At 34.1% G+C, this 26,230-nt stretch overlaps 1 protein-coding gene and 1 non-coding gene across 2 annotated transcripts in view; both read right to left on the bottom strand.

Moving 5' to 3' along the window:
- fws (Conserved oligomeric Golgi complex subunit 5 four way stop) overlaps positions 1 to 26,230 on the bottom strand; it is an 84,753-nt gene that overhangs the window by 44,519 nt on the left and 14,004 nt on the right. The window contains exons 7-11 of the mRNA XM_089238974.1: positions 22,186 to 22,301; positions 14,042 to 14,119; positions 10,066 to 10,147; positions 6,357 to 6,528; positions 1,964 to 2,137 (exon numbers count right to left, since the gene is read on the bottom strand). Of these exons, the coding sequence (XP_089095100.1) occupies positions 1,964 to 2,137; positions 6,357 to 6,528; positions 10,066 to 10,147; positions 14,042 to 14,119; positions 22,186 to 22,301 (622 nt within the window). The remainder of the gene's footprint in view (positions 1 to 1,963; positions 2,138 to 6,356; positions 6,529 to 10,065; positions 10,148 to 14,041; positions 14,120 to 22,185; positions 22,302 to 26,230) is intronic.
- Positions 4,611 to 4,690, bottom strand: TRNAG-GCC (transfer RNA glycine (anticodon GCC)). Its single transcript has one exon. It is a non-coding gene; the product is annotated as a tRNA-Gly (tRNA).

Genomic DNA, 26,230 nt, shown 5'->3' with positions numbered 1-26,230 from the left:
ATTAATAGGCGGTTGGCCCTCCTTTTGCATTAATTACAGCTTGTATCCATTGTGGGATGGACAAATGCAAATCATGCACAACAGTCGCAAGGATACGTAGCCACCATTCCTGCAAAAAAAATCAATTCAGAACATGTCTTTGGAGGTGGAAACCTACTATGTAGTTTGGCCTCCAAAATACCCCACAAAAGTTCAATTATATTAAGATCAGGGGACTGAGCAGGCCACACGAAGTGTTGCTGTTCATAATCGTGTTCATCAAGCCAGTCCGACAATTCCAGCAGTGTAAAAGGGTGAATTATCATCTTGGAACACAGGTCAAGAATCTGGGAACAAATATTGCACCATTGGATGAAGATGGTCAGCCAGAATACTGACATAAACTGATGCATTAACCCGCCCATCCAGGACAACAAGTGGGTGAGACTACAGTGAGACATCGTACCCCACAACATCACTGATCCCCCTCCATGCTTAACAGTAGAAAGGAGACAGTCAACATCATAAGCTTGTGCTAGCAACGTAAGCACGTTCGTTAAACATTGGGAGAGGAGGGGGCGGAAGGGTGCCAAAATATTTGCTTACACTTGAAAAATGTGTAGATCCGGCCCTGGGTGCAAGTGACCATATGAATGATCAAGTAAGTTGGACATTTACCCCAACATTTTGCCTGCCCTGACCATGTGAGTGACACTATGAGTGATCAAGTCAATTCAAAATTTACTCCCTCACATTTCACCTGCCCTGATCGTATGAGTGAACATATTTTATGCTTCACTGTGTGTGTGTAAATTCCAAATTCTTAGGGCCCATTAAAGTACTACATAACCACATATAAGAGGGGAATCATCTTTGAATGTCTGCAAAGATGATGCACTCACTTGGTCAACCATGTGGTCACTCACATTCATTCGATCACTCACTTTGTCAACCATGTGGTCACTCACTTGGTCATTCTGTCACTCATACAGTCACTCACTTGGTCATTCTGTCACTCATACAGTCACTCACTTGGTCATTCACTCACATACTCAAACAGTCACTTAACTTCACCACTCGTTCGGTCACTTACTTTGTTAATTGTATGGTTACTCACTTGGACACTCATGCAGCCACTCACTTGCCCATTCATGTGGTCACTCATACAGTGAATCACTTGGCCACTCATGTGCTCAATCACTCACTTGGTCACTCATATGGTCAAACACTCACTTGGAAACCTATATGGTCACACTCATACACGTACAGTCAATTGTACTCTCACAGATACGGTCACTCATGTGTTCACTTATTCCATCACTCAGTCATTTGTACAGTCACTAACTTACTCCTACAGTCAATTTCATACTAACTCAGTCACTCATATGTTCAGGGCAGGTGAAATGTTAGGTGCAAAATTTTTGGGAGACGAAACATATCAGAGGTCAAATGGAATGGGGACAAAACATTCCAGGGACAAAATGTTGGGGCAAAATTTCCAGATCCCCCATCGTCCGAAAATGGTATAACGTGGGGCTGTTATAACGAGCATTGGCTGTATAATCATAGCTCCTTTATAATGATATGATTCTCTAGTCCATTGAGTATTGTTACATGAGCATTTCACTATTTTTGGAAACAAACATAATTGATTTCAGACTATTGTGCTAGGGTCATTATTAAATTAATTATTAGTCAGAAAAAAAGTTAGCACAAAATATCTCAATTCATTAATAGCAGAGTACATTATGTTAGTCTAAGAGAGTGGTTTCCAACTTTTGGTACAGATAACCTCATGAATACATGAAGGGATGTTTAGGGGTACGTAAAAAAAAGTCACATTAATGGCAGGAAAAACAAGTAAAGCACTACAGAAGGCCAAATTTAACTTATGGCACAACATAAAAAGGTGGTGTGTAAGTCCGTACACATTTTCTCAGGATACCTGAAACATGAAGGTTAAATTTAAAAAAATTATATTCACCATTTCACAGCTTTTAAAATTCCATTGATATCCTCCACGGTAGGAAGGTTCCGTTCGTCACTGGCATAAATCACATTTACAGAATCAGTCAGACGTGAAAGGCACCGACATAAATAGGCATTTTCAAAAGGCAACAACGCTTTTCTCAAAGCTTCTTCAGCCTTACCACTACACCTATAACAATAAAAAATAAGATTTATTAAACTTGAAAACATTTAAAATGATGAAAGTAAATACAAAGAAAGCCTATTCATATAAACTTTCAAAGTCCTAATTTTTCCTCACAAGTATGATGTTGCTTCTCTCACTTGAGAATTTAATTTGTATCAAGTTTTTCTCATTAAAAAAAGGAGATGATTAGCTATTTTAACTGACGAAAGAAACAAATCCCTATAAGGCTTTGATTGTTAACTAGAAAATTACCTTATGAAAGGTGTAATGGTCTTCCTAACATTTTTTCTCCATTCTTGTCTTTTGTAACAATAGCATCATTGATCAAGCAGCTAAAAAACTTAGAGAAATTGAGAAGCATAATAACTAGAATATGCTCTGGAACAGTTTCCAAAAGTGGTTAATACTATCCTAAGTGAGGATGGTGCATTAAAATGACCCATTGTGGGGATCATTTTTGCAAGTACAATACAGTAGCCATGGTTTCTTTAACCTGTCTAAAGTTTCTGATGTTATCTAAGTCGGAAGATCTATCAAAGAAATGCAAAACACAATTTTTTCGCTTGCCAAGTGTGTTCACAGATTTGAGATAAGAATGTAACCTTAAGAATTTTTTGTATGAGTAGATAAAAACATGTTTTATATTTGAAGTCCATTTTTTACTTTTTTTTCCTCTGCTTGAGAGGGGTCAGAGTGCGAGAATTTGAAACAGACTAGTATATTATCAAATTATAAATAATATCTAGTACAATACGCGAAGGCGTGAAGTTATTGAAAAAAATTGGGAGGGCTCAAAAATATTGGGGGGTAGGCTGGCAAACCCAATATTTCTATACATATTATTGAAATGGTGGTAAAATATTGAGCATTGTGCTCCAGCTCATGGACTGGATATAAGCTTACATCCATGATAATTCAGCATTATATAGTTTGCTAGCTGTTTATTTGGCATTATACATTCCTTTGTCAATTATATATTATACACAATAGCTCTTTTTTGACAAGATTTTACACTTGAGATTTAATTTCTAATTTTTTATTTGATATATGTTTCATTCTGCGTCTGATTTGTGCATGGGTGATAGAGTTGGTGGGAGAAAAAACCCTGACCCTTGTTTTAAAACAAGGAATAAATTAAAACAAATCGCTCTTTGACTCGCTCGCTCTTTGACTGAAAATTGCTACCTACTCTAATGTGACAAATATCCACTCATATACATCCCCCGACTCCATTTATCAAACTATCTCGTAAACCTGTTCTGAAACCAAGAATATATTTGAAAATAAAATCTAACTAGAATAATCTCTTTTCCTCTGGTTCCTTGATATGATCATGAATTCCACTTTTGATACACCTTTGCTAGGAAAGAAAAAATGTGTTTCACTGAAAGAAGGAAAATATAACCATTATAAGGGTTAAAAATTGTGCATTCCTCAAACAGGAGTGTTAAGAAATATTTTCAGGACAGTAGTGGGCAAAATAGGCTCAAGAACTTCTGCTTTAAAATAAGTTTTTGAATGAAAGAAAAAAAATGCTTGGCAATTTTTTAACTCCAGCATTTCAAGAACATAAAATCAGTTGCAGTGAGAATGTAGTAGCGGATCAAGAATGAAAGTACTATGCTGTTTGGCCATTGCAAATGAACACATTTAGCTTTATGTGAGAGCAAAAGCAATGAGAATAATGACATGAGTTCACATTTTTCAGGATAGCCTGTTGTTAAGTTCATAAGTTTGTTATGCATTGAACTTGAGCGTTATTTAAAAAATTCATTGTACTTTTATTGCAGTGCTTATACAATACACTGGCAATGTTAAATAAAAAAATTTCTAATGCTTTTTCAGAGCAGTGGGCTTATTCTAAAAATATAGTGTATATATGATATTGATCCGTGATTAAGTCAGTTTACTCCATCAAAAAATTTGTTATAGGGAAATAATTCTCAAAGTAGAGGTAAATTAATATAGATGCTGGTACTCTAGCAATAATTTCATTATGTAGTGCAGAATTTCCAACCTTAGTTTTCTCATTCTCTCCCTTCAAATTATTTCTTATTGTTGCCCCTCCTTTTTTAAATTGTCTCATAAGATCCCATGCTTTAAACTTAGCTTCTACCATTCCCTGGTCTGCTGCATCGCCTCCAAGGGAGATATTGTCCACTTTGGGAAACACTGATAATTGTGGAATCATGTTATACTTTTTTACCCCCCTCCCCATAACAACTTAATAATGTAAAAAGCATATAAAAGTGTATTTTGTCAATTGTGATATGATAATGGGGCGGGGGGAGAGAGAAAGACACTATGGTGTTTGTGATATATTTTATTCTGCTGATATAAAAAAAGTAGTAAACTGGATTTTCTCCACAGATAACTTCCTTGCACAAAAGTTTGTCATAAAAAGACTACTATACAAGATTCATTGAGAGACTGGTTATTTGTGGAGATGAAGATTACAAGGAAGAAAATTCATCACTGCCCCCACAGGGACTCAAACCCTGGTCTCTCGCTTGGCAGACGAGTGCTCTACCATCTAACCATCTAAGCTATGGAAGCAGATAGAATGTTTCAACCTTGGAGTGCATATATGTTGAAAGGCACCGTACATGGCTGGCGTCAAGAATCAACTAATAGCTCGTGAATGACATAGGCCAACCAGATGGCCACATGCAAATTGAATGTATAAACCACAACATAAAAACAACTTTAAGTGTATCATTGACTAACTAGCAGCGCAACTGGTGGCTTTTTCTGCCTCGCTTTATCTCAAGTGCATGAAGTCACAAACCTCTGAAACATTTGAAATAACAAAAAAGGTATTAAAATCATGATGATAAACAAATGCTCAAATTCTTAAACTCTGAATGATTTTTCAATTTTATGAGACGTTTTTGGTTTGGGAAAAGATAATTTAATAAGAATTTGTTTCCTAATCTTTAAATGTGTCTCCTCAAAATGTGTTTTTTGACTATTGGGTGCATGACATCTCATGAACTCATTTTCTAATGACTGAAATTTGGTAGGAACGTGCTCCTTTGATAGGTGCATAGAATGAACCACAATTGTGTTGATACATTTAAATTTAAAAGTTTTATAAAATTTGAAAAAATTCATAAAAATTGAATTTTTAAAAACTTTCAATAAACATATCTTCAAATGGCTGCTTCATTCTATTGAACAGTCAATTCTAAATACAAAACATTTTCTTTTGTTAAAAATATGCATAAATGAAAATGAAATCATGTGCTCAGCAAGGATATGTGTTTGACAATACCCTAATTTTGACAATATTTTTCTCAATTTCATTTCAAATTACAAAAAAAAAAACCACAATACTTTTTTAAAATGTGAAGCAAGTACAGTAAAGAATAGAAACCCTTTAAGATATTGTACAAAAATTTGAAGAAAAAAAAACTTATATATGACTTATGGAATTTTGAACATGTTACTTATTGCCCAATTTCCCTATGTTCAACAGTCTTGTGCCTTCTTAAAAAGGTATCTTCGCATTCTCCTAAAGTCATTCTCACATTTTTCTGAGGTTTAGTTTGCCCTGGACCGAAGTATGCCGTAAGGTTTTGGAGACCATACCTACATAAGGGACATAGACTTGGTTGAGAGGGTACAGAGAATTGAATATGTTTATAATGGAATAATGCAGGTGTCAGAGATATGGTCGAAGGGTTTAAAGTTTTTACTTGATGGATAAAATGAACCATGAGTTATTAAAACACCATCAATCAACTACTTTGACAAGGAGAAACCAGTATCGTTTTATAAGGGACAACTTCAGGTTGTGGTGTCGAAGGGAGTTTTCCATTAATAGGGTTGTTAATAAATGGAACAGGTTACCTCAGGGGGTTGCAAATTCTAACACAATTGATACGTTCAAAAAAGACGTACGATAAACATAGTGGGGTAAATCGAGAGAAGCTATCCATACTTAGATAAGATAACCATAATCTCTTTTTTATGGACAGTGTATTATATATCATTATTTTCATGATATATGCTTTCATATTGGGTTGCTATATTTTAGTTATATTTTACATGGCATATTTTATGGGCATTTTTTCTCCGCCACCTCATAAGGCAATTTTCCTGTGTTGTGGCTTCTGTACTTGAATAAGATATGATGATTATATTTTATTGATTCAATAGGGCTGGTCCTATAAAAAAAAACAAACCTGCCCCCTATAAAATTTCAAAAAGAATGACATACCTGGATGGTGAATCCAAAACCTTCTTTTCCTTATCACAATCTAGCATTATAACAGGATCATCAAAACTTTTCAAATCAAAACCTGTATCATATAATCCCATAAGAAATGTATTGAACATGCAAAGAAGTTTGGGAAATTCTACTTCAAATGCTTGTTTGATGTATGTTGACTCTAAAAAACAAAATATGATGGAAGAAACATTAAAATATCTAATTTGGTTGAAATATGAACTTATTTGAAACACTTGCAAAACAATTAAAAATAAAACAAATTCATGCATAATTAAAACAAATACAGCTTGTATTATAAGAAAAGTGTTCAAAAATTTCCTACTCCCTCTTCCCCCCCCCCCCAAAGAAACTGCTGCATAATAAAGGAACAGATCTCTCGGATTACTTAAAAGAACCTCCCTGAAATCTGCCAGATGACAAGATTGATTAATTCATGAGTAGGGTTTCCGAAGAGCATTCCTTCCCACCAGTTCTTAGGAATTTTTTTACAATTTCTCATTCCCGAAATTCAAATTGGGAAAATTACTGTTGCTTCAAAATAATACTGTAATTGCATTGCAATATAAAAATTTTCAAAAAATATTAATGGGAAACATTTGTTGAAAATTCAATTCATCTTCTACAGCATTACTTGGGAAAGAAATAAGATGAAAGGGTGAAGGCTTCCAGTTTCAAATCCTAAACTGTACCATCCAAAGGTGCAGCTGACGTACTATAGCCTATAGTAAATTAGCCAATACTAAATTACAGGTATTTAATGCCCTATAATAGGGCATTAAATACCTGTAATTTCGAAAATAAACACAAAAATTTGGTTCGCATGTCCTGCGGGATGCCTTCTTTCCTAGTTCCAAGAATAAAAAAAATAGTACTAAGAAAAAAAAACATTTTCTTTTTTCCCTCTTTCCACTGTCTATTATGATCAGGTGACCTTGAAAAGTAGTTTTACTACTTTGAAGTACAAATGAAGCAATTTACTGTATTGTATTGATATAACCCGTTGGTTGTTCAAGAATAAGATATATATATTTGCATCCCTGAATGAAGGGCCATATCATCAATCATTGGTGTCCCAAGAGGGAACAGCTTAAGCAATTCTGCCCATTGCTCTGACACCAAGTATTATAACATAAATTATGGATAATAAAGAAGAAGAAGATGCGAAGAAGTATCATTCTGTGGAGATTTCCCATTTTGTGACTATGAGAACTTGTAAATAGGACAGGTTCAAACAATGTCGATCATATCTAAATAAATGAGGAGGCTGCTCCTATCTGCAATACCCTTTTAAGAGAAAAAGGAGCAGAAGAGATCTACTAGAGATATGGCCGGAAACTCAACATGAGGTTATTAAAAAATAACAGATGACAGTTTGAATCAGAGCAGAGAATTGGTACTCACCATGAGTTCAGGTGTTTAGTACAATTAAGAAAATTTACCAAGTTATAAATGCTGGCTGCATTTACTACTTCACTTAGCATCACCTGATGATCACCAAAGTAGTTCCTTCTTGTGATAGAGAATGCACTATGTACGCAACGTCCTACATAGTGAAGTGGAGCCTCAAAGCGGAATATGCCGAAATCTGCGACATACATCGCAGAACAATCTGGAAGAATTTTAAGGGAAATGTAAGAAACACTATTATGGGAAATTTTACTGCAGAAACATTTCCAGTCAGCCAATGGTTCATTGCAGAACAATGCAAAGCATTCTGCTTTGGGGAAGTGGAGTTTCGTCGTCTTCTCTGCACGTGAAGAACCATATACCAAATTTCTAATTTCTGAGAGTTTTCCCCTGTGGGTTACATACTGGAAATTGTGATAATTTCATGGCTATCTACTGGCATTCAAAGACAGCATCTATACAACGTACATTTGTTTCCTACCTATTAGATTAGGAATGCACGTTTTTTGAAAAATTGTAAAGGATTGGAATGTCCATTGAAATTGTAAAAAATTTTCCAAGATCATTGGGGTTTAAAAGAAAACCAAATCTGTAAAAACTACCTTGAATATCCAGTCTTGTCATCTAGCCGATATGCAGTCATCGCCATTACACATCGCAAAAATCAGGGGTGTGTATGCAGAATCGGCCTTTCAAGGGGCACAAGGATTTATTCCAAAGTTTTGGGTCACTAACAGGACTTGACAAATCCCAGGCGCCAGGTGAATAAGAAAATTGATATCTCTGCCTAATTTTTTTCATATGTATGATAACTGAATTGAAAAGTCTTGGGCAGCACAAAATTATCAGAAATTATGTCAGCGTGTCTGCTAACACAGAAAAGAGTCCCTAAGTCCCATAAAAGACAATGATAAACTACCACCACCAAAAAAATACTGGGTGCTATGACCTTTTCTGACGCCTATTTTTTTTTCCAATTAGTAAAGCCCTGGTCACTAAGGTTCAAAAAAAGGATTTTAAATTAACAGTATATAAAAATGTTTTTTCTTTCAATATTTTCTACAAAAATTTAAAAATAGTTTTTAATTTTAGATCTTGAGAAATGGGGCATGAGCCAACACCGCCTATAGAAGGCCTCCATGCAAAGCTCCTGACACCACTGAAGAAGGCCATTTCACTTATTGTCATTGGATATAGTAGGCTGACGCATGCGATATCTTTACCTTTTTTTGCAGTGTATCCAATGGCAATAAAAAAATGGCCTTCTTCAGGGTCATCACAAGCTTTGTGCGGAGGCCTTCTTCTGTAGATGTTGCAGAAGCCCCCATACCCTCCTCAGATTTTGCCTTCAGAGAAAATATGGGTATGGAACCCGGGATCGCACAGCGGCAATCAGCTAAATACAATTTTCTAAGATTTTCAAAATTTGAGTTTACTACCCCTACTTTGAAAAAAGCCCTGCTGCCAAGACGATAACATAGACCTACAACACAAATATGTACATAAATTTTCAAATCTACACATTAGCAATTTGGAGGATAGATGGCAGCACCTACTAAAAACTAAAGCCAAATGACGGACACACACACACACACACAAGCACTCTGTTAAGTTTCACCAACACAATAATGCTCTGACATAGCTCCCATATTCAGGTGTCCCCATCCCCCTAAGCCTTTTGTGCCTCTCGATGGCAAAAGTAAACAATTCCCCTCATCCATCTTCATGCACACCTTCAGCCAACCCCCCCCCCTTCCAAGGGCATATATCTAACTGCTTATGTACGGGAGAATCCAGCAAACCACTCAAGGACAACACATGACTCAATGAGTGGACGCAAAACTGTTGCATAGCTACTGGGAAAACAAATGCAGCAACATTACCAAGCAATTAATATGGTCACATAAATAATATTTTTCTATCGTATAGATTAATTTGGTTTATTCAGCATACTATTTTACTGTATTTGTAGTAGGGTGTGCTATCTTTTTTCCTGTGAATCTGTGTTCTTTCACTAACTGTTGGTAGATTATTTTGGTTAATAATACAATAATATAGGTTTCATTATTATTTTTATTTCTTCTCTTATCGTTATTCTTCTATTACCATTATTTTAATTTTTTAAAACTAAAAGGAATTCACCCTCAAAATTTAATCATAAAATTATTACAAAACCTCTTTTTTCCTAAATGTATAATATTTCAAAAGCTATCTATAGGTATAAAAATTTTGTAAAAATACACTAAAAAGTAATTCAGGTTCAAAAAGGTTAACAAATTCAAAAACTCACCATTAGCAGCACAAAAAAATTCTTCTGTGAGTATATTAGTGATTGATTTCCAGAGTTCCCACACCATTCCTTTCTTTTTATACTATACAAAAAAAATATAATTTGTAACTTTGAAATTTAACTAAAAGGGCATTAACACATTTTTAAGTTCGACTTTTCACAAAATAAAGCCAAAGAAATTTTTGATTGCGAAATGAGTTTATGTCAATGGTTCTCAAACTCTTGTCACTTGCGGTTCTCTTTCCTTGATATAGGTTCATCCACTGCTCCCCAAAATAGCCTAACAAAGAACCCTCCAAAGCACCGAACAGGGTCACACCAATATCGTCAGCTTACAGCCGTACACCTCTGAAAAAGGTTGGCGACATCCCTAGGAGCTGCTATGCACACTTTGAGAACCACTGGCTTATGCGATTTCTTTTCCATAACAATAAATAATAGAATAAAAAATTATTGTCATTTGAGAATTTTTTTCAGTAGCATCAATTTATACTCTACGTATTTTCAGCCAAGTTATATTTACAATATGTTTTTCTAAAAGTGCTTTTCATTGTCATCCCAAAGGACTGAAATAAGATAAAAAGTTGAACTTGCATAAAACTCATGTGTCTCAACCATTAAAACTTTATCAAGTCTGTTTTTTTTTTATCGTTTATCTTGTTCATGTTTGGAATGTTTTTGTTTTTTTTTTGCTGTTGTTTATTAATCTTTTGTGATTGTTTTGTTTTCTTTGTTCTTTCATTGCCTTTTAACTGCTGTTTGTCTTGAATGTAATAAGTAATGTAAATTTGTAATAAAATTATGGCAGGTAGTCCAAGCAGTATGTCTGAAAGGTTTGCTGACTCCTGCAGAGTGGAGCGAAGCTGAGCCTTGTATTTGGCAATGATACAAAAATAAAATAAGAAAAAATTTATCCAACTGCATACATAAAAAAAAAATAAAAACCGGGTGTTCGTTAAATAAACAACATAACGACATTACTACTCTCACTATGGTTATGTAAAGTGAATTAAAAAGCGGATTGATATATTCAAAGCTTTTCAACACTCATATGAATTATTAAATAAATACTAAAAAGTGATTGCTTATTACAGACCTGCCAACCTTCAAGAGGTACAAGACTTGCAATTTTCACACAAAAATCCGGCAATTTACTCAAAAATCCAGCAAGTGTAATTTTGCATGTCACATATTTGTCATTTTATTGCCATGATAAGAAACTATACGGGGATGTGCCGGGGATTTTGGAATCCAGAAATCCGGAGGGGGAGATTACCCTTCTCCCCACTAACCCGATCAAAAAAATTGTGATAATTTTATTTTCTGAAATTTCTTTTTTAAATCAATTGAGAAAAAGTGCCCCACCCCTAGGCAGGTCCTGGATAGCCCCTGAGCAGAATATAATCATCGTGGATGCTGTCAGTGATGGATAATCTTGGATATATGAACTCTCAAAAGCAGTTGTATATTTCCTTTTCGAAGACATTTGATCAGAGAATAAAACCTTCAAAATATAATGCTACTGACAAAAAAAGCTGCAGTGGTATCTCATATTAGGTGGTGTACAATCAATGTCTCTGTTATTGTGTTTGCCACATGACTGTTGATAGAATGCAATAATTATACAGGGATGTTGGCAACCAAGACGATTCCCTGAAAAATTGTTGCAGATAAATGCTAAGTAAAGTCACGTCGTTGCCAGTTTGCTTAAATGCAGTCACCAAGACATTTTTTTATGGCTACTTGATGGAAGTGACGACTTCAACCGAGTAGGTAGGTAGAACAAACTACGGCTGCCCTCTATATGTGTTAACCCTCAACGGTGACATCATAGTCATTGATGTCACGACATTGTGAAAGAGCAGGGGAAATTAAAAAATTTTGATCTAAAAGAATTCAAAAAAAATTTCCTTCCAAAATTAATTTTCTACTAAAATCTGGAAAAAACTCTTAACAAATCGGGAGAGCCGGAGGAAGGGCAAAAAATCTGGAGAGTTGGCAGGTCTGTTATTATAAATTATAAAATCTGTTTTTTGAGCAGATATTACATGTTCTTACTGACTTTTAGGGATAAAAACTAAATTTTATGTCAAACTTTTGTTTTGGATGCCAGTTGCTCATACAAGAGGGACAGAGCCTGGGTCGTGTCGGAGTTGCTCATACAAGCATCATTTTATGGAGCACATTTTTAGACCAATATAATAGAATTAGAAATATAAAATATCTTTTAGCATAGAAAAAAGTATCAATAATGATATTCATCAATTTAGATTACATATTAATACTTCTAGAATCAGAGGAAATGCCTGTAAAATTCTTTATTTATATATACTTAATCTCAGAATTAAAGTGGATAATAATAGTAATATATAAAATGATACACTCCAGTAAATAATTATGGCCCATCATTTGCTTCACAGATTAGGGTGAAAATACAAGGCAATACATGTGAAGTGTACATCACTGTCAAGTACAAAATTAAAGATACACTAATTAGTACCTATAAAGTTTTTCTCAAGACCAATTTTAACATCAAATACAATTCCATTCCATTGAATGTGCCTTATTGATTTCAGATATGTGGTTGAATTAAGAAAACTTGAATTTATTTTATTTTAGAGGTTACTTAGTATTTTGGTTTTTTAAATATGAAAACTTTTCATGCACAGTAGGACCTCGCTCATCTGAATTCCTTGGGACCAAGTTGATTCTGGATTGGGGAGTGTTACGAAGTATGGATAAAGTTGTTTATTTCAAGTTTTCATATTTAAAGCAGTAATATATGCCTCCTTGAACACTGATTTATATTTTCACTAAAAAGGAAACGAATAAACTAACTAAACTATACATACATCTTGAAAAACAGATAATCTAACTTTAAACCATAATTTCTAATTCACATACTATTACTGATTTTCCATAGAAAAAAATACCCTTACTCATTCTTTAAACACAATTTGGATTTAAAAGAAACTAAAATAAAAAATATTTTCTTTTTATGTTTGTTTCTGAAGATTGTAAATGGTAGATTTTTTGATTCCACATTCTTCACACAACATTGTATGGGAGGTTTAAAGTTCTAGATTTTTCAAAGGTTCAACTTTCTCACAAATACTTGAAGCCTTATGTTTCTATTTGCAGCTTGCACCTGACACATCGCTTGATATTTTTGGCATGTTTGGAAGTTAACTTACATAATCATGGGCGCTGGACAAGTCACAAAATACTGGATTAACTGTAGAGTGCAGCAAAATGAAATGAAGAAAGAAAAGTTTTTTGATCAAAAATGACTTTAACTAATCATATTCATTGAAGAGGTGAATATTCATTGAAGCCCAAAAACAGCAGTGGAGACCAACAATACTTCAGAGAAAAAAGAAAGTGGCACAAAAAAGAAAGAAAATGGCTGATGTAGTAAAAAAAGCCGAAACAGAATTTGGGTGATGAAAACACGTGAAAGTCCTCAGTTGAAGGGAAAAAAAAATTCTTTGCAGAAGTGTCTGGATTTTGATTGTCCGAATGAGTAAGGTTCTCTCTACTGTAGTATTTTCTCTTGAATAATTTGTTTGTTTTAACAGCATTTTTTCACGTACACAATGGCTAATTAGAATGACGCATAGTTTGAAGCTGTTTTGGGATGGTTATTTTTCCTTGCCCCTTCCAGGACCTGTTGAAAAGCACCAACTACTATATTTTTTCCTAATTTAATTTCAAAACTCTTTTTTAATCACATTTATTTAAAAATGCTTCTGCTATATAGCCTTGTTTATCAAACATACATATTATGTTAAACTTTTGTTAAAATTATCTCTTTTCAAATTGTCAAACTGGTATAGGCATAAGAGTGTTCATGTATATCAAATATTATTTCAAAAACATTTTATCAATGAAACAAAAAGAAAAAATAGGATTAATATTTTAAATTTTGAAATCTTTTAAATGCACAATATTTGTATTGATATTACAACCCACTTACTATATCTAATTCATCTACATAACCTGGGTATCCCATGACAAATTTCTTTTTCTCCAGAACATTTTGAAGAATGTGTATCTGCAAAAGAAAAAAATTTTTGAGACAATAAGAGACAATATCATATATTGACAAATATAAGAGAGTAACAGCCTCTGAATTAGAAAAGTCAAAAAGTATGTTATGCCATAGCCACTGAGAATGGCAGACAATACTTTATTTAGAAAAAAAAATCAAGGAGTAAAAATCAGGAATTCTATAAGTCTCAGATAGCTTTACATTGCTGGAGTAAAGACAGCAAATTTAATTTTTTTGAAGCTCAGGTGATTCAAAAAGTTTGATCCCTATCTCATTTAGACTTCTTTGAAAAAAAAATTAAGAAAAAAGTCATATGAATAAGTTTATATACAAATTACAAGGCAAAAAAATAATGCTCATCCATCTTCTGTGTTACAATTCTGTAATTATATTTTCTGGGTATAAATGGTAGACAATTTTATTTACTAGTTTTAAGAAGGCACATGCCTTTTATGGTGAAAAAGAATATAGTCACTTTGCGGGGAATGGAACCCATCGTTCAATTTCCCGCAAAGGCAGTTGAATTTTCTCTTTCCAAAATATATCTTTGCATCAGCCAGCTGTTAAAAACCTTCAAAAGCCTTCTCTTCTACAGCAGAAGAAAGTTAAGAAAAGGCACACAAGTACTCATACTTGCCAACAGCGCCAACACAGTACTTCCCCCCCAAGTCCGAAAAATGTTAAGCTTGATAAACTGTTACAAAACAAACTCTCCATCCGGATCTTGTGACCAGGCCCTGCTGTGATGCTGGGACAGTAACAGAGATGATTTACAAAAACTTTACATTCCAAAGAATTGAAAAAAAAAATGCAGGTTTTAACAAATCAATAAAAATACACTTATATTCATTATTGATACACAATTTATCAGTCCTGCTCAGAACTTCATAAGGTCCTTGGTAAGGCTGCTGTAGCGAATGTCTTAGTGTCAACCTGCACAAAAATATATGTGGATTTGGCCAAGTCGTAGTGCACAACATACTTTTTGAGGAATAATTGGACAAAGGACAAAGCTTTGACATAGACATACACAAGTTCATGACATAATCAGATTTTAAGATGTGTTTACCAGAATCTTTGAATAAGTCTACAGATAACTTCAGAGATGCTCCGTAGACCATGTCTGCCAGCATAGCACTAAAATCAGGCCTGCAACTTGAGATTCAGAGTAGAATGGTAGGAAGAAAGTCAACCTATCTTTCAGTCCTGTGACACATGATATTAACTTTCAGGTACCCATGGAATCTCTCAATGGCTCCATTGCATTTGTGGGTGGTAAGCGGTTGTACACACCAGCAGCTTTGCAAGAGGTTGGAAGAGTTCAGATTCAAAATGAGAACCTTATCCATAGTAATGGGTTCTGGAACTTCAAAACGGAAGATCTAATTTGAGGAAAAAAGCAAATGCTACAGTTTCAGCAGTCTGATCAGGAACAGGAATATCCGGCCATCTGGTAAATCAGTCACTGCAAGTCAAAACATAGCGATTTCTTTTGCTTTGTAGAAGTGGACCCACTATGTCAATATGGACATGCGAGAATTTTGCGAAAGGTAATCCAAATGTACCAAGAGGAGAATATGTGTGACGACCATTTTTTGATCGATGGCAGTGGATGCAAGTTTTGCCTCACTCCCTGCTGTCCCTCTCCGAAAATTTCCAGGTGAATCGTCTGCAAACCATTTCAGCAGTAGCTTTGGCACCAGGGTGGGAGAGGTTGTACAGTGCATCCAAAACAGCATTGCAAAACTTAGACGGCAAATAAGGTGTAATTGAACCAGTGGCAACATCACACGGTAGACTAGTAACTTCAGGAGAACCCAAAGTCATTGGTTTCAAATCAAGACCTGAGTTCATTTCACAAAGTAATCGCAATTCCTTCTCATCCTGAGCATGAGCCATCTCAGTGAAATTGAGGTATTCAATTTCCGATATTCTTTAAAATGCATCAGCTACCACATTTTAATGGCCTGAAATGTGCTTGATTAATGTATAAAATTGGCTAATGAATTCTAGATGACAAATCTGCCTAGGAGAAAATTTTTTCACTTTTTCGAGGGAAATGCATAGACCAATAGTTTGTGATCAGTGAGGATTTCAAAATCAGATCCTTCTAGCATATGTTGAAAATATTTAATTGCTCTGAATATATCTAGGAGAAATTCTCGATCGTAAGTGCTATATCTGTATCTGCATTCAGCCAGAGTTAGATTATGCAAGAAGGAACCTAATGGCTGAGTTTGATCATTAATTGCTTGATTCAAAACTCTGCCAATTGCAAAATCAGCTGCGCCGACAACTAGTGAGTTTTGCACTTGGAATAGGATGAGCCAATACAATTCATTTCCTTGCATGACTCGAATGCAGATTTCACTTCCTGAGACCAGTCAATTGTGGTTTCATCCCGTTTAAGCTTGCCTTTAATTAGCTTGTGTAGAGGCAGCGGTTTTATGAAACTAATAAAAATTGATTAGTGCCAGAAAATGTCTCAGCTTGTCGATTATATTAGGTAATGGATAGTCCAAACGGTAATGGATATTGCCTTAACATGATCCGGCAAAGGGGAAATGCCCCATTCTGACACAAGATGGCCTAAAAACTGGATTGCTTTGAGTCCAAATGGGCATTTATCAGGATTTAGAACTAAACCGTATTTGCTTAGTCTCTTGAACAAACATTTACATTTTGTTCAAGTGACTTCTCATTAACAGACGCAACAAGAATGTCATCTAAGCAAACATAACAGAAGTTGAGATCTGAGATAATACTGTCCATGAATCTGAAATGTTTGTGCAGTGTTCCTGAGGCCAAAGGTCATGTGAACATATTCAAAAAGTCTGGTGTATATAATTACAGCAGTGTTGGGAATATCACTTTCTTTCACAGGGACCGGGTGATATGCCTTTACCAAATCAATGTTGAAAATATTCTTTTTCCAGATAGATTGAAAGAAAAATCTTGAATATTGTGAAAATAGGATAGCAGTCAGGAACAGTTACAGCATTCAACTGAAGAAAATCACCACATATGAGCCAACCACTCGTGTTTTTTGCGACCAGGTGGATAGGGCTAGCCCACAGACTTTTGCTAAGCTGAATGCATTTGTTAAAAAGCAAGTTAAATTCTTTTTTTGATGGCCAACAGCTTTTCAGGAGAAAAACTTCTAGCTTTTGTGAAGACTACAGGTCTCAAAGTTTTGATGAAGTGGGTTTTGGCATGTGGTTTAGGCTGAGAATTTAAGACTGAACCAGTAAGATTTGGAAACTTGGTCAATATTTTATGGTATGAAGTGGCAAACAGAAACTGTCGTTAGACCAAGAGAAGAACCAGAAGTAACTACACCAAGAGAGTATAGAGTTGTCAAATTATCAATCAACCGGCGATTGTTGACATCAACAAGTAATTCAAATCTCTCCAAGAAATCACCACCCAAAACATGGATTAGTGACACCAGCTACTTCGAAATTGAATGGAAATACTCTCCCAAGTCCAAGATCAAGTTCGAAATGCTTAGTTCCATATGCGTGAATTTTAGTGCCATTAGCTGCATATAATGAAAGGTCATCTGGCTTAGTAAGTTTGGCAAGTGGCTTGGGAGAAACAGCTTGCAGCAGCACCATTGTCAATAACGAAATGAATTTTCGATTTTCTATCACAAATGAATAAGTGACTTTTAAAATGGCAATTTCCGGCTGCCTGAAACAGGATTGCCTGCTAGTTTTCCCGAGCACCAGCAAGGTGAAATTCTACTATGTACCTTAGTACCATATCAAGCATGATACCAGAACAATGTGTGTCAATTGGAGCAATCTGAAGATTTTTTTGGCTCACAAGATTTGGAATTGTTTCGTGATCTTCCTCTACAATGGTTAAAAGAATGAGAGAGCTCCTGAAAATGTGTTGCAAGTGATGAGATTTTTTTTTAAGTTGGTGTAACTGTGAAGAAGATAGAGAAGGTCGAGACACCTGAGAAACAGCAGCATCGAAACTCAAAGCTTCTAATATGCGATCAGCTATCTGAGCTAAAGAATCAAGATCCCGGCAAATCTATAAAATCTGTTGTACGTACTGACTGGCAATCTTTGCTGCCACAACGTGCTCAAAACATTATCACTGATGGTGTAATTCAACAAGTTTCGCATATTATAAAGAAGTTGGGATGGTTTCTTGTCACCTAACTCGCTTCATGAAAGAGATTTCAAAAGTGAACAGTTTCTGATTGAGCAAATCGAGAAAGAACGCATTTCTTCAAAATGCAGTAACTTCAGAAGAATATATCCTACTGCCAAGAAAAACATAGCAATATAGTCACTATTGTCCAGAAACACGGTTGTGGGGGTTCGGTTCTGACTCCAATAATTATTTAAATTTCAAAGAGAAGGCCTAAATATAAAGTTCATTAATTTGAAGCATGACATTGTATGTTACTCATAAAAACAAATATACGGACACATAGAAAATAAAAACTTGACTCTACAGAAAATGAAAGCCTTCTCTCCTATAGAAGAGAGATAAGAAAAAGCGGAGGTGTAAAAACACGATGCGTTGACAGATGTACAATAATAGCATCACCCACATATAAGCATACTTGCCGACAGCACCGCTACAGCTATACTATTGTTTTCAAGTACCCCTGCCCTCTGGTTTTTAAGCGACTGCTGAGGAATAAAATTTTGCTTGTACATTACTTCACATACTCTTCAAACCAGTCTGTGGCAAACGTTGTAAGAATATACAAATCCATTATTATGCCATAGCTGCCGACTTTTGAAAATGAAAATTAGGGAGATTTTTGCTCGGACCCATATTTTATAGTAAAACCACTCTCTAATAAATACAAAAGGAATTTTTCCAAATAAAATAGGGATTTTCCACACATAAAAGTTAAAGCATAGGGAATAAAATCCCTACTCAAAAATTGAAATCAAATAAAATAGGGATTTTACACATATGGAAGTTAAACCCTTGGAAATAAAATCCCTACACAAAAAACAAGTGAAATTGGAGGCCAAAACTTCAATGGTGATCTAAAAATATATATACATATATTGTGTTCAATCAGAAACAATGTGAACAAACATTCTGAACGAATGACCTCAAAATAATCGGAAGATGAATGGAAAAAAGCGTCAATTTTTGAAGAACACAAATTTTGTGACACTTGCTTGATGTTTTTTTGATTTCACATGGGTGATGTCAATCTTTCCACCACGACCAATGTTTATGTCCTTAACACAACTTGTACAAAAAGAAAAGGTCTGCTTTTTTCTGGAACGTTTAATGAAAGGAAATTTATCGGGAGGGGGGGGGGAATAAGTATCTTTAAAATTAATTAAATATTTTTTTGCTCATCAGTATTCATGTTTTGTTATTGCATGTACGTAACTTCAATTAAAGAAGAAGTTTTGACCACATGCATGTCACTATAATCTTCAATTATTATCCAAGACTATTGGCTGCTAAGCAATTTCCCTGCACGGTAAGACAAACAACTTTTCTTGTTACCATCAGAGGGTTTGTAAAACTTCCTTAAAAAAGCAATTTCCCACTATTCCCCATTCACGAGGTTTGGCGCCATTTCGAAAGTGGGAAAAAATAGAGGTAAACGACTTTTTGCTCCACAAGAAATTCCTTAGGTATTATTTTCATAAGCTGGGATTTTTTTTTTAAAATCAAGTATGGAATTTTTAGGGACAATTAGGGATTTTTTGTGATTTTCGTAAAAATTCAGGAGATTTAAGAACTTTGCGGGAAGTCGAGAGATGAAGCTAAAATTCGGGAGACTTGGCAGCTATGTTATGGAATACAGTATTTCAGTCACCAAATCCTATTGTAATCAGTGGTTTTTCGATGCAATGAAACATTACATAGGCAGATACGGGAGGCAGGTGTAAAAATTTGTAAGCCAAGGTACCAGTGTATACTGAAGTACTGGTATGAAAGATTTCATTGTTTAATAAGATTAGCCCTTAAACTGCACAAACAGTCTAAGATATACCTTCCCAAATGTAAAAAAGAAATTCTTCTTTTCCCTAAATGACAAATTATCAATAAGTGATTCAGCAACCTATCACTAGGGCCATTGTCTATTTGCAATAGAAGTAGTTTAAGGGTTAAATTAAATTGAGAGGCCTGGTGCAATAAAATTCTTTCAATTAGTGCAACAACAGATATGGATATAGGTCAGTAGTTCTTAGTCAATCCAAGGTTTTGTTTTGAAAACATAATTTTGGAGGTGTACACCATTTCCATTGATGGTTCGCCTATGTTAAGTTTTGTTATGAAAACCCTGATCTTCAAGAAATTGGCTATTAAAATTGTAGAGTATAACATTAAAATATCAATTCATTGAACAGAATTTCAAGTTTATCGGAATTGGTTTTGAATATTATCACATATAATTATTTTCTAATAATTATATGTTTGTAACAGAAAACAGTAATTACATGATTCATGAAAGGCTAATTTTAACCTGGAAAAGGTGCAGTAGACATGCAGATGCAGTGCTCATGTTAAACAGTTTTTTTAAATGGGGATTTTTTCCCCTGAGTGTAATGCTTAACCCCATGTGCTGAATAAGCCAAGGAATACATTATTTACATTATTTGTGTTGGAAAATTTGCTGAATTGAATTATTTTCTAATACTTTCAAGACGCTTCCTCATACTTCTATTACAGAAAATTATATTAGAAAATGGAACCATACTATTATTTATATTATGATTATATATCATGTAACTCCTTTTTTTTAAATATATAGGATATATACACTCATGTCCATAAATTAAGGATAATGCCAGCTCCGGCAAATAAAGGTTCAGAAACAAAACAAACGTTACTTATTCATAAAGCCCATTTATTAAACAAAAGATAAAGAACAAAAACTATGGTGTATGTATGATACCATTCATAAAAACTACGATTTTTACTCCCTGGAGCAATTGTAAAAAATACCTCCTTTACTAAAACTTACTATTACATGGTTGGTATGATGGTTAATACATTGTATGTCTCCCATGCGATGAAATACAGCCCGTACAACGCCTAGGCATGCTGAGTATCAAATTATCGATCTGATCTTGGGGAAGATCACTCCACTCAGCAAGCAATGCTCTCCGAAGTTCCGGTACACATGTAGGAGGTGGTTGACGGGCTGCAACTCGTCGGCCAAGCATGTCCCACACATGCTCTATCGGATTCAAGTCAGGTGAAAATGCTGGCCATTCCATACGGGTTATATCCTCAGATTCAAGGCATTTGTTTACGATGTTTGCTCGGTGAGGACGGGCGTTGTCATCCATAAACACAAATTCTGCGCCCATGGCACCCCTAAACAAATGTACATGTTGTTCCAGAATGATGTCCCGATAAATTTGGGGTTTCATGGTTCCGGTTCGAACATGCAGATCTGTTCTGGAACCCAGTATAGTTCCACCCCAAACGAGCAATGCTGCACCACCGTAACGGTGTCGTTCAATGATGTTGTCTTGGTGGTAACAGGTACCTGGCGTTCTCCATATGAAAGTCTGACGTGAATCAGACTGCAAGCTAAACCTGGACTTGTTTGGAATCGTTGCCAAAGCCTAGAGATGACACTTTGGGCAATTCCAAGTTCCTCGGATACTTCAATCTGAGTACGCCCACATTCCAGGCGGCTGATAATTCTACCACGTAAAAAATCATCCACATGCGTCCTCTGTGTCATAACTATTCGCTTATGGCACTGAGCGCCTTACAGAACTCTTGTGAACAATTTCACTTCTTTGCCACCACTCCTTATATACCCCACTCTTACACTCGCGTCATTGTGACGTACTATCGGCATCATCTGGTGGCTTCCTGAAATTTGCATATCATTCTTGCAGATGTGTGTGATAATTCTACAGGTGAAATTTTTACTTTAGATTTCGATTTCCGTGTGATTCATGTCCATAAATTAAGGATAATTCAGAGTGTATATGAAGAGATAATGGAGATTATCTCCTTATTTTAGAAAATAGAGCTGTTCAGTTAATCTACCAAGCTTTTCAACTTTTCTTAAAATTCAATATGAGCCAAAAAAATAATCTTACTTGATGAAAAGCATCTAAAATACTTTTCAATAGACTCTCCATATTAGTCCATAAACTATTTCGAAAAGCAGCAGTATTTCCGGTTAATGGTATTGCAGCTCTTCCAGGGCCATATGCTGCAATTATAGATTAATTAATTTAAAACATATATACATTAAATAATCCATGTTAAAAAAACTATTTACAAGTTTAAAGTTGTATGAAAATATAGTTGCGAGGAGAAATTTTTTTTTTTTTGCTTTAAAAGCATTGTACCAGCTTAACTAAGGGTTACAAGATTCTGAGACTCTGAAATGAGAATGCACGTCCATGCCCTGTTGTCAATGTTTGTTAATTTGGGAATAAACAACCTCAATTCTCTTTCTTGCCTAATGAGGTTTTCTGCAAACAAAATAAGATTTAAGAGAGAAAAGGAGAAAAAAATAAAACAAAATAGAATTTTACAATACCCAAAAAAGCCCTACTAGAATGTCTTCCAATGAAAGAAAGGAGGCATTATCAGTGGCAGAAAGGTAAATTTACAGATAAGAAAAATTAGATAAGATCACAAAGAAATTCCTGATAATTCCATGCCTGAAGATCAGTCAAACATTTGTTATAGGCATGCTTTTGCCAAAATCGATGATCATTATAAGCAATTAAAATAGCATAGATAAGCAATAGAAAATTCACGAGACACGGAAAAACTTTGTTTATGTAAATATTTGTAAAATGTGTTCACTACAAGCGAGTCTGATTGTATATCCTTAGCATAGGGCTACAATAGAGAAAATATGAGTATGTCGTGCTATGTTGTAGTACAGTATAAACAAATATGATGGGTAATGAATGTCAAATAAAAAATTTTATTTTAAGTAAAAGTATTGTTATCTAAATTATGAATTTTCTCCTAAGTATTTTTTGCATGCAGATAAATTTTGAACAGAATCCAAAAATGAAATAAAAATATTGAATTTTTTAGCATGTAGTGGTGTTTACACTAATTTAAAACTAAGTTTCAGTTACATCACTCATGTTTATTAGGGGTTGGTCTCATTAATTGTGACCCGATTAATCCAATCAAAATTTTTCAATGAAGGTTTGCAAATTAACTTTATTTATTTGAAAAAAACTAATTAGAAATTTTTAATTATGTTCCCGTGCATAAAATTTTAGCTTGATGAACGCATATTCATAAAGAAATGGGACATTTTATATACGTACAAAATGATAATGATATGATTTAATACTGAAGTTAGCTTCCCATAAAACTTGATATGAACATTTTCTCTAAAACGAAGAGATAGAATTAATATGAAATATATATATATATATATATGCTGCCCCTCACCTGTAATGGAAACATTGTCAACCTATTATTTTATCCTTAGAACTAATGTAGATTTTTTCCTCACAAAAAAAAAAAGATAAAAAAGCATAGCTGTAATGCAAATAGTTCCGGGATCACCCAAAAGAGAGGTGGTGATCTATTGGTCAATCTCGATTGGCAAGTTTCTGTGAACACTAGTTATCATAATGAAGCACTTTCAGTGAGCAGCCTTAATTTTTTATTTATTCCTTTTTATTTGTTCATACATTATACATTTTCCAAATAGGTGTGTGAAATGAATGAAAAAATTATTATAGCATCATTTAAAATGATACAGTTACCAATACCACATTTTTTATAAATGGCTGACATTCAATAATGATCAATTAAAAACTTGTTCAATAGATTAAAATTTTCCCATAAACCAGTTAGAAGATTTCTAATATTATTCTGATTATTATAGTATATAATAATCAGAAAAAGTGGTAGAAAAAATGAATGACTATTTTATTAATGTAGCCAGAAGTGAATCAAATAAGACAAATACTGATAATGACCATTCCCCAATACTAGTGTCTCGTAACCAAATTAACTGTTTTCACTCCAATAGAAGAAATATGTTAAATATATAATTATGAAATTATATAACAAAGCGATTGGATATGATGGCATTAATGCTAGAATGTTAAAAATAGTTTGTAAACACCATCTGCAGTTTATATCACATATAATCAATACTTCAATTACTGAAGGTACTTTTACTGAAAAACTTAAATATGCCATTTTTAGACCTATTCACAAAACTGGAAATATTAATTATAATAATTATCGCCAATTAATACTTCCAATTATGTCTAAAGTCATAGAACAGGTTATGAAAATGAAAATTATATATTTCCTCAATTCTAACTCTTATTTTGCAAAAAACCAATTTAGATTTCTTGAAAATAAAAACACAGAAATTGGCAGTGCTAAAACTCACTGAATACATTTACAAGAATGTCAATAACAATAAAAAAACCCTTGCTACTTTTTGGATTTACGTAAAGCATTTTACAGCATTGACTATAAAATACTCCTGGATAAAATTTATAAGGAATTTATAAGAATAAGAGGAAAAATACACGACTGATTTAAAAGCTACTTAACGAACAGAAAACAGGCAATTAAAATTAAAAATGAAATAGGATCTTTTAAGCAAATAGTAAGCGGTGTCCCACAGGGATCGGTACTCGGAGCGGTACTCTTTTTGATTTATGTAAATGATATACAACACTTACAAATGAATGGAAATATTATAAATTATGCAGATGACACAGTGCTTTCCATTTCGGATAATGATAACCTAAACCTCAAATATAAAGCTGAAAATATGACAATAATTTCACAATGGCTAAAATACAATAAATTGACTCTTAATATAAATAAAACTAAATTTATGCATTTCCAATTATATAACAACAGAAACATATAGAACCAATAATAATACAATATCATGTAGGACATTGCTCATGTAATAATTGTCGCTGTACCGAATTAGATAAATCCAATGAAATAAACTATCTAGGAATCGTTTTCAATAAAAACCTTAAATTGAAGTCTCAAGTGGTGACAGTAAGTAATAAACTAAAATACATTAATACCAGTATTTACTGCTTGAAAAATATTATATCCCCTAAATTTTTCTCCGTACAATTTATTTTGCCTGGATTTTACCAGTTATACAATATGGTATTTCGGTATGGGGCGGTGATTATGACTCAAATATAAATATATAAGAAACACTCTGAGAAAAGTTGTGAATAACATATCTAAAAAAATAAATACAATCCAAGACTGTCACAATGATTATAGATTTAACATCAATAAACTCTATCTTTACAAAATATTATTTTTTATTCAGAAAAATCAGATTGGTTCAAAATTAAATGCAGAGAGAGAGAGAGAGACAAACAAGACGACACGGAATTCAATACGCCATACCTAAACTAAACAAAACCATAATACAAAAACAATTCATATACATAGCACCTAAGGAATATGATAGATTGAGTGACGAAATAAAATCAGAAAAATCATTGCACAAATTTACAAACTACTAATAAACAAAATCAATGCAATTGAATAATAACTTATACATGCATTTCTTTTTTCTCTTTATGAATGTAGTTGAGGACTGAATATTATATCTTAATTATATACACCATTGGTCTGTTGTCAACTCCAATATATACTATGGTATCAATATGCCTTGGACGGATTATGTAATCCCTTGGGCTAATACATAAATGGTAATATATATGTTTTTGTATATTGAGTCTGTATTGTATGTGTCTTGTTTTTGTGTGTATTGTCTATTATATGCTGTATGTGTGCGTGTAATAAATTTCAAATGTATAGTTATCATTATTATTTCCAATAAGACGATAAGAAAAGCAGGGTCGGGTCTCGAGTGGTGTAGATGGTAGCATGCTTGCTCGGTTTGCAAGAGGGCCTGGGTTTGAGTACCGGTGAAGAACAGATGACTTTTCTTTCCAAATTTACCTTAGCATAATATCCAGAAAATATGTTTCCTCGAGTTAGAAGATCTGATTGATGCCCAGCCCTAGCGTTTGATGTGGCCTCTAGAACAGTGTATAAATGGGGCTTCTGTGCAAAAAGATCTTTAAAAATTAAGTGACAACAGTGTGACTGAAGGATAAAATAGCCGATTAGTTAACTATACTCATGTCTTAT

Source organism: Pholcus phalangioides, unplaced genomic scaffold, assembly GCF_987345545.1.
Source record: "Pholcus phalangioides strain wild (caught in Gottingen) unplaced genomic scaffold, Ppha-v1.0 ptg000011l_1, whole genome shotgun sequence".
In the NCBI taxonomy this organism is placed as follows: Eukaryota; Metazoa; Arthropoda; class Arachnida; order Araneae; family Pholcidae; genus Pholcus; species Pholcus phalangioides.
Note: the sequence above shows the minus strand (reverse complement) of the source record. Positions and strands in the feature narration are given on the sequence as shown.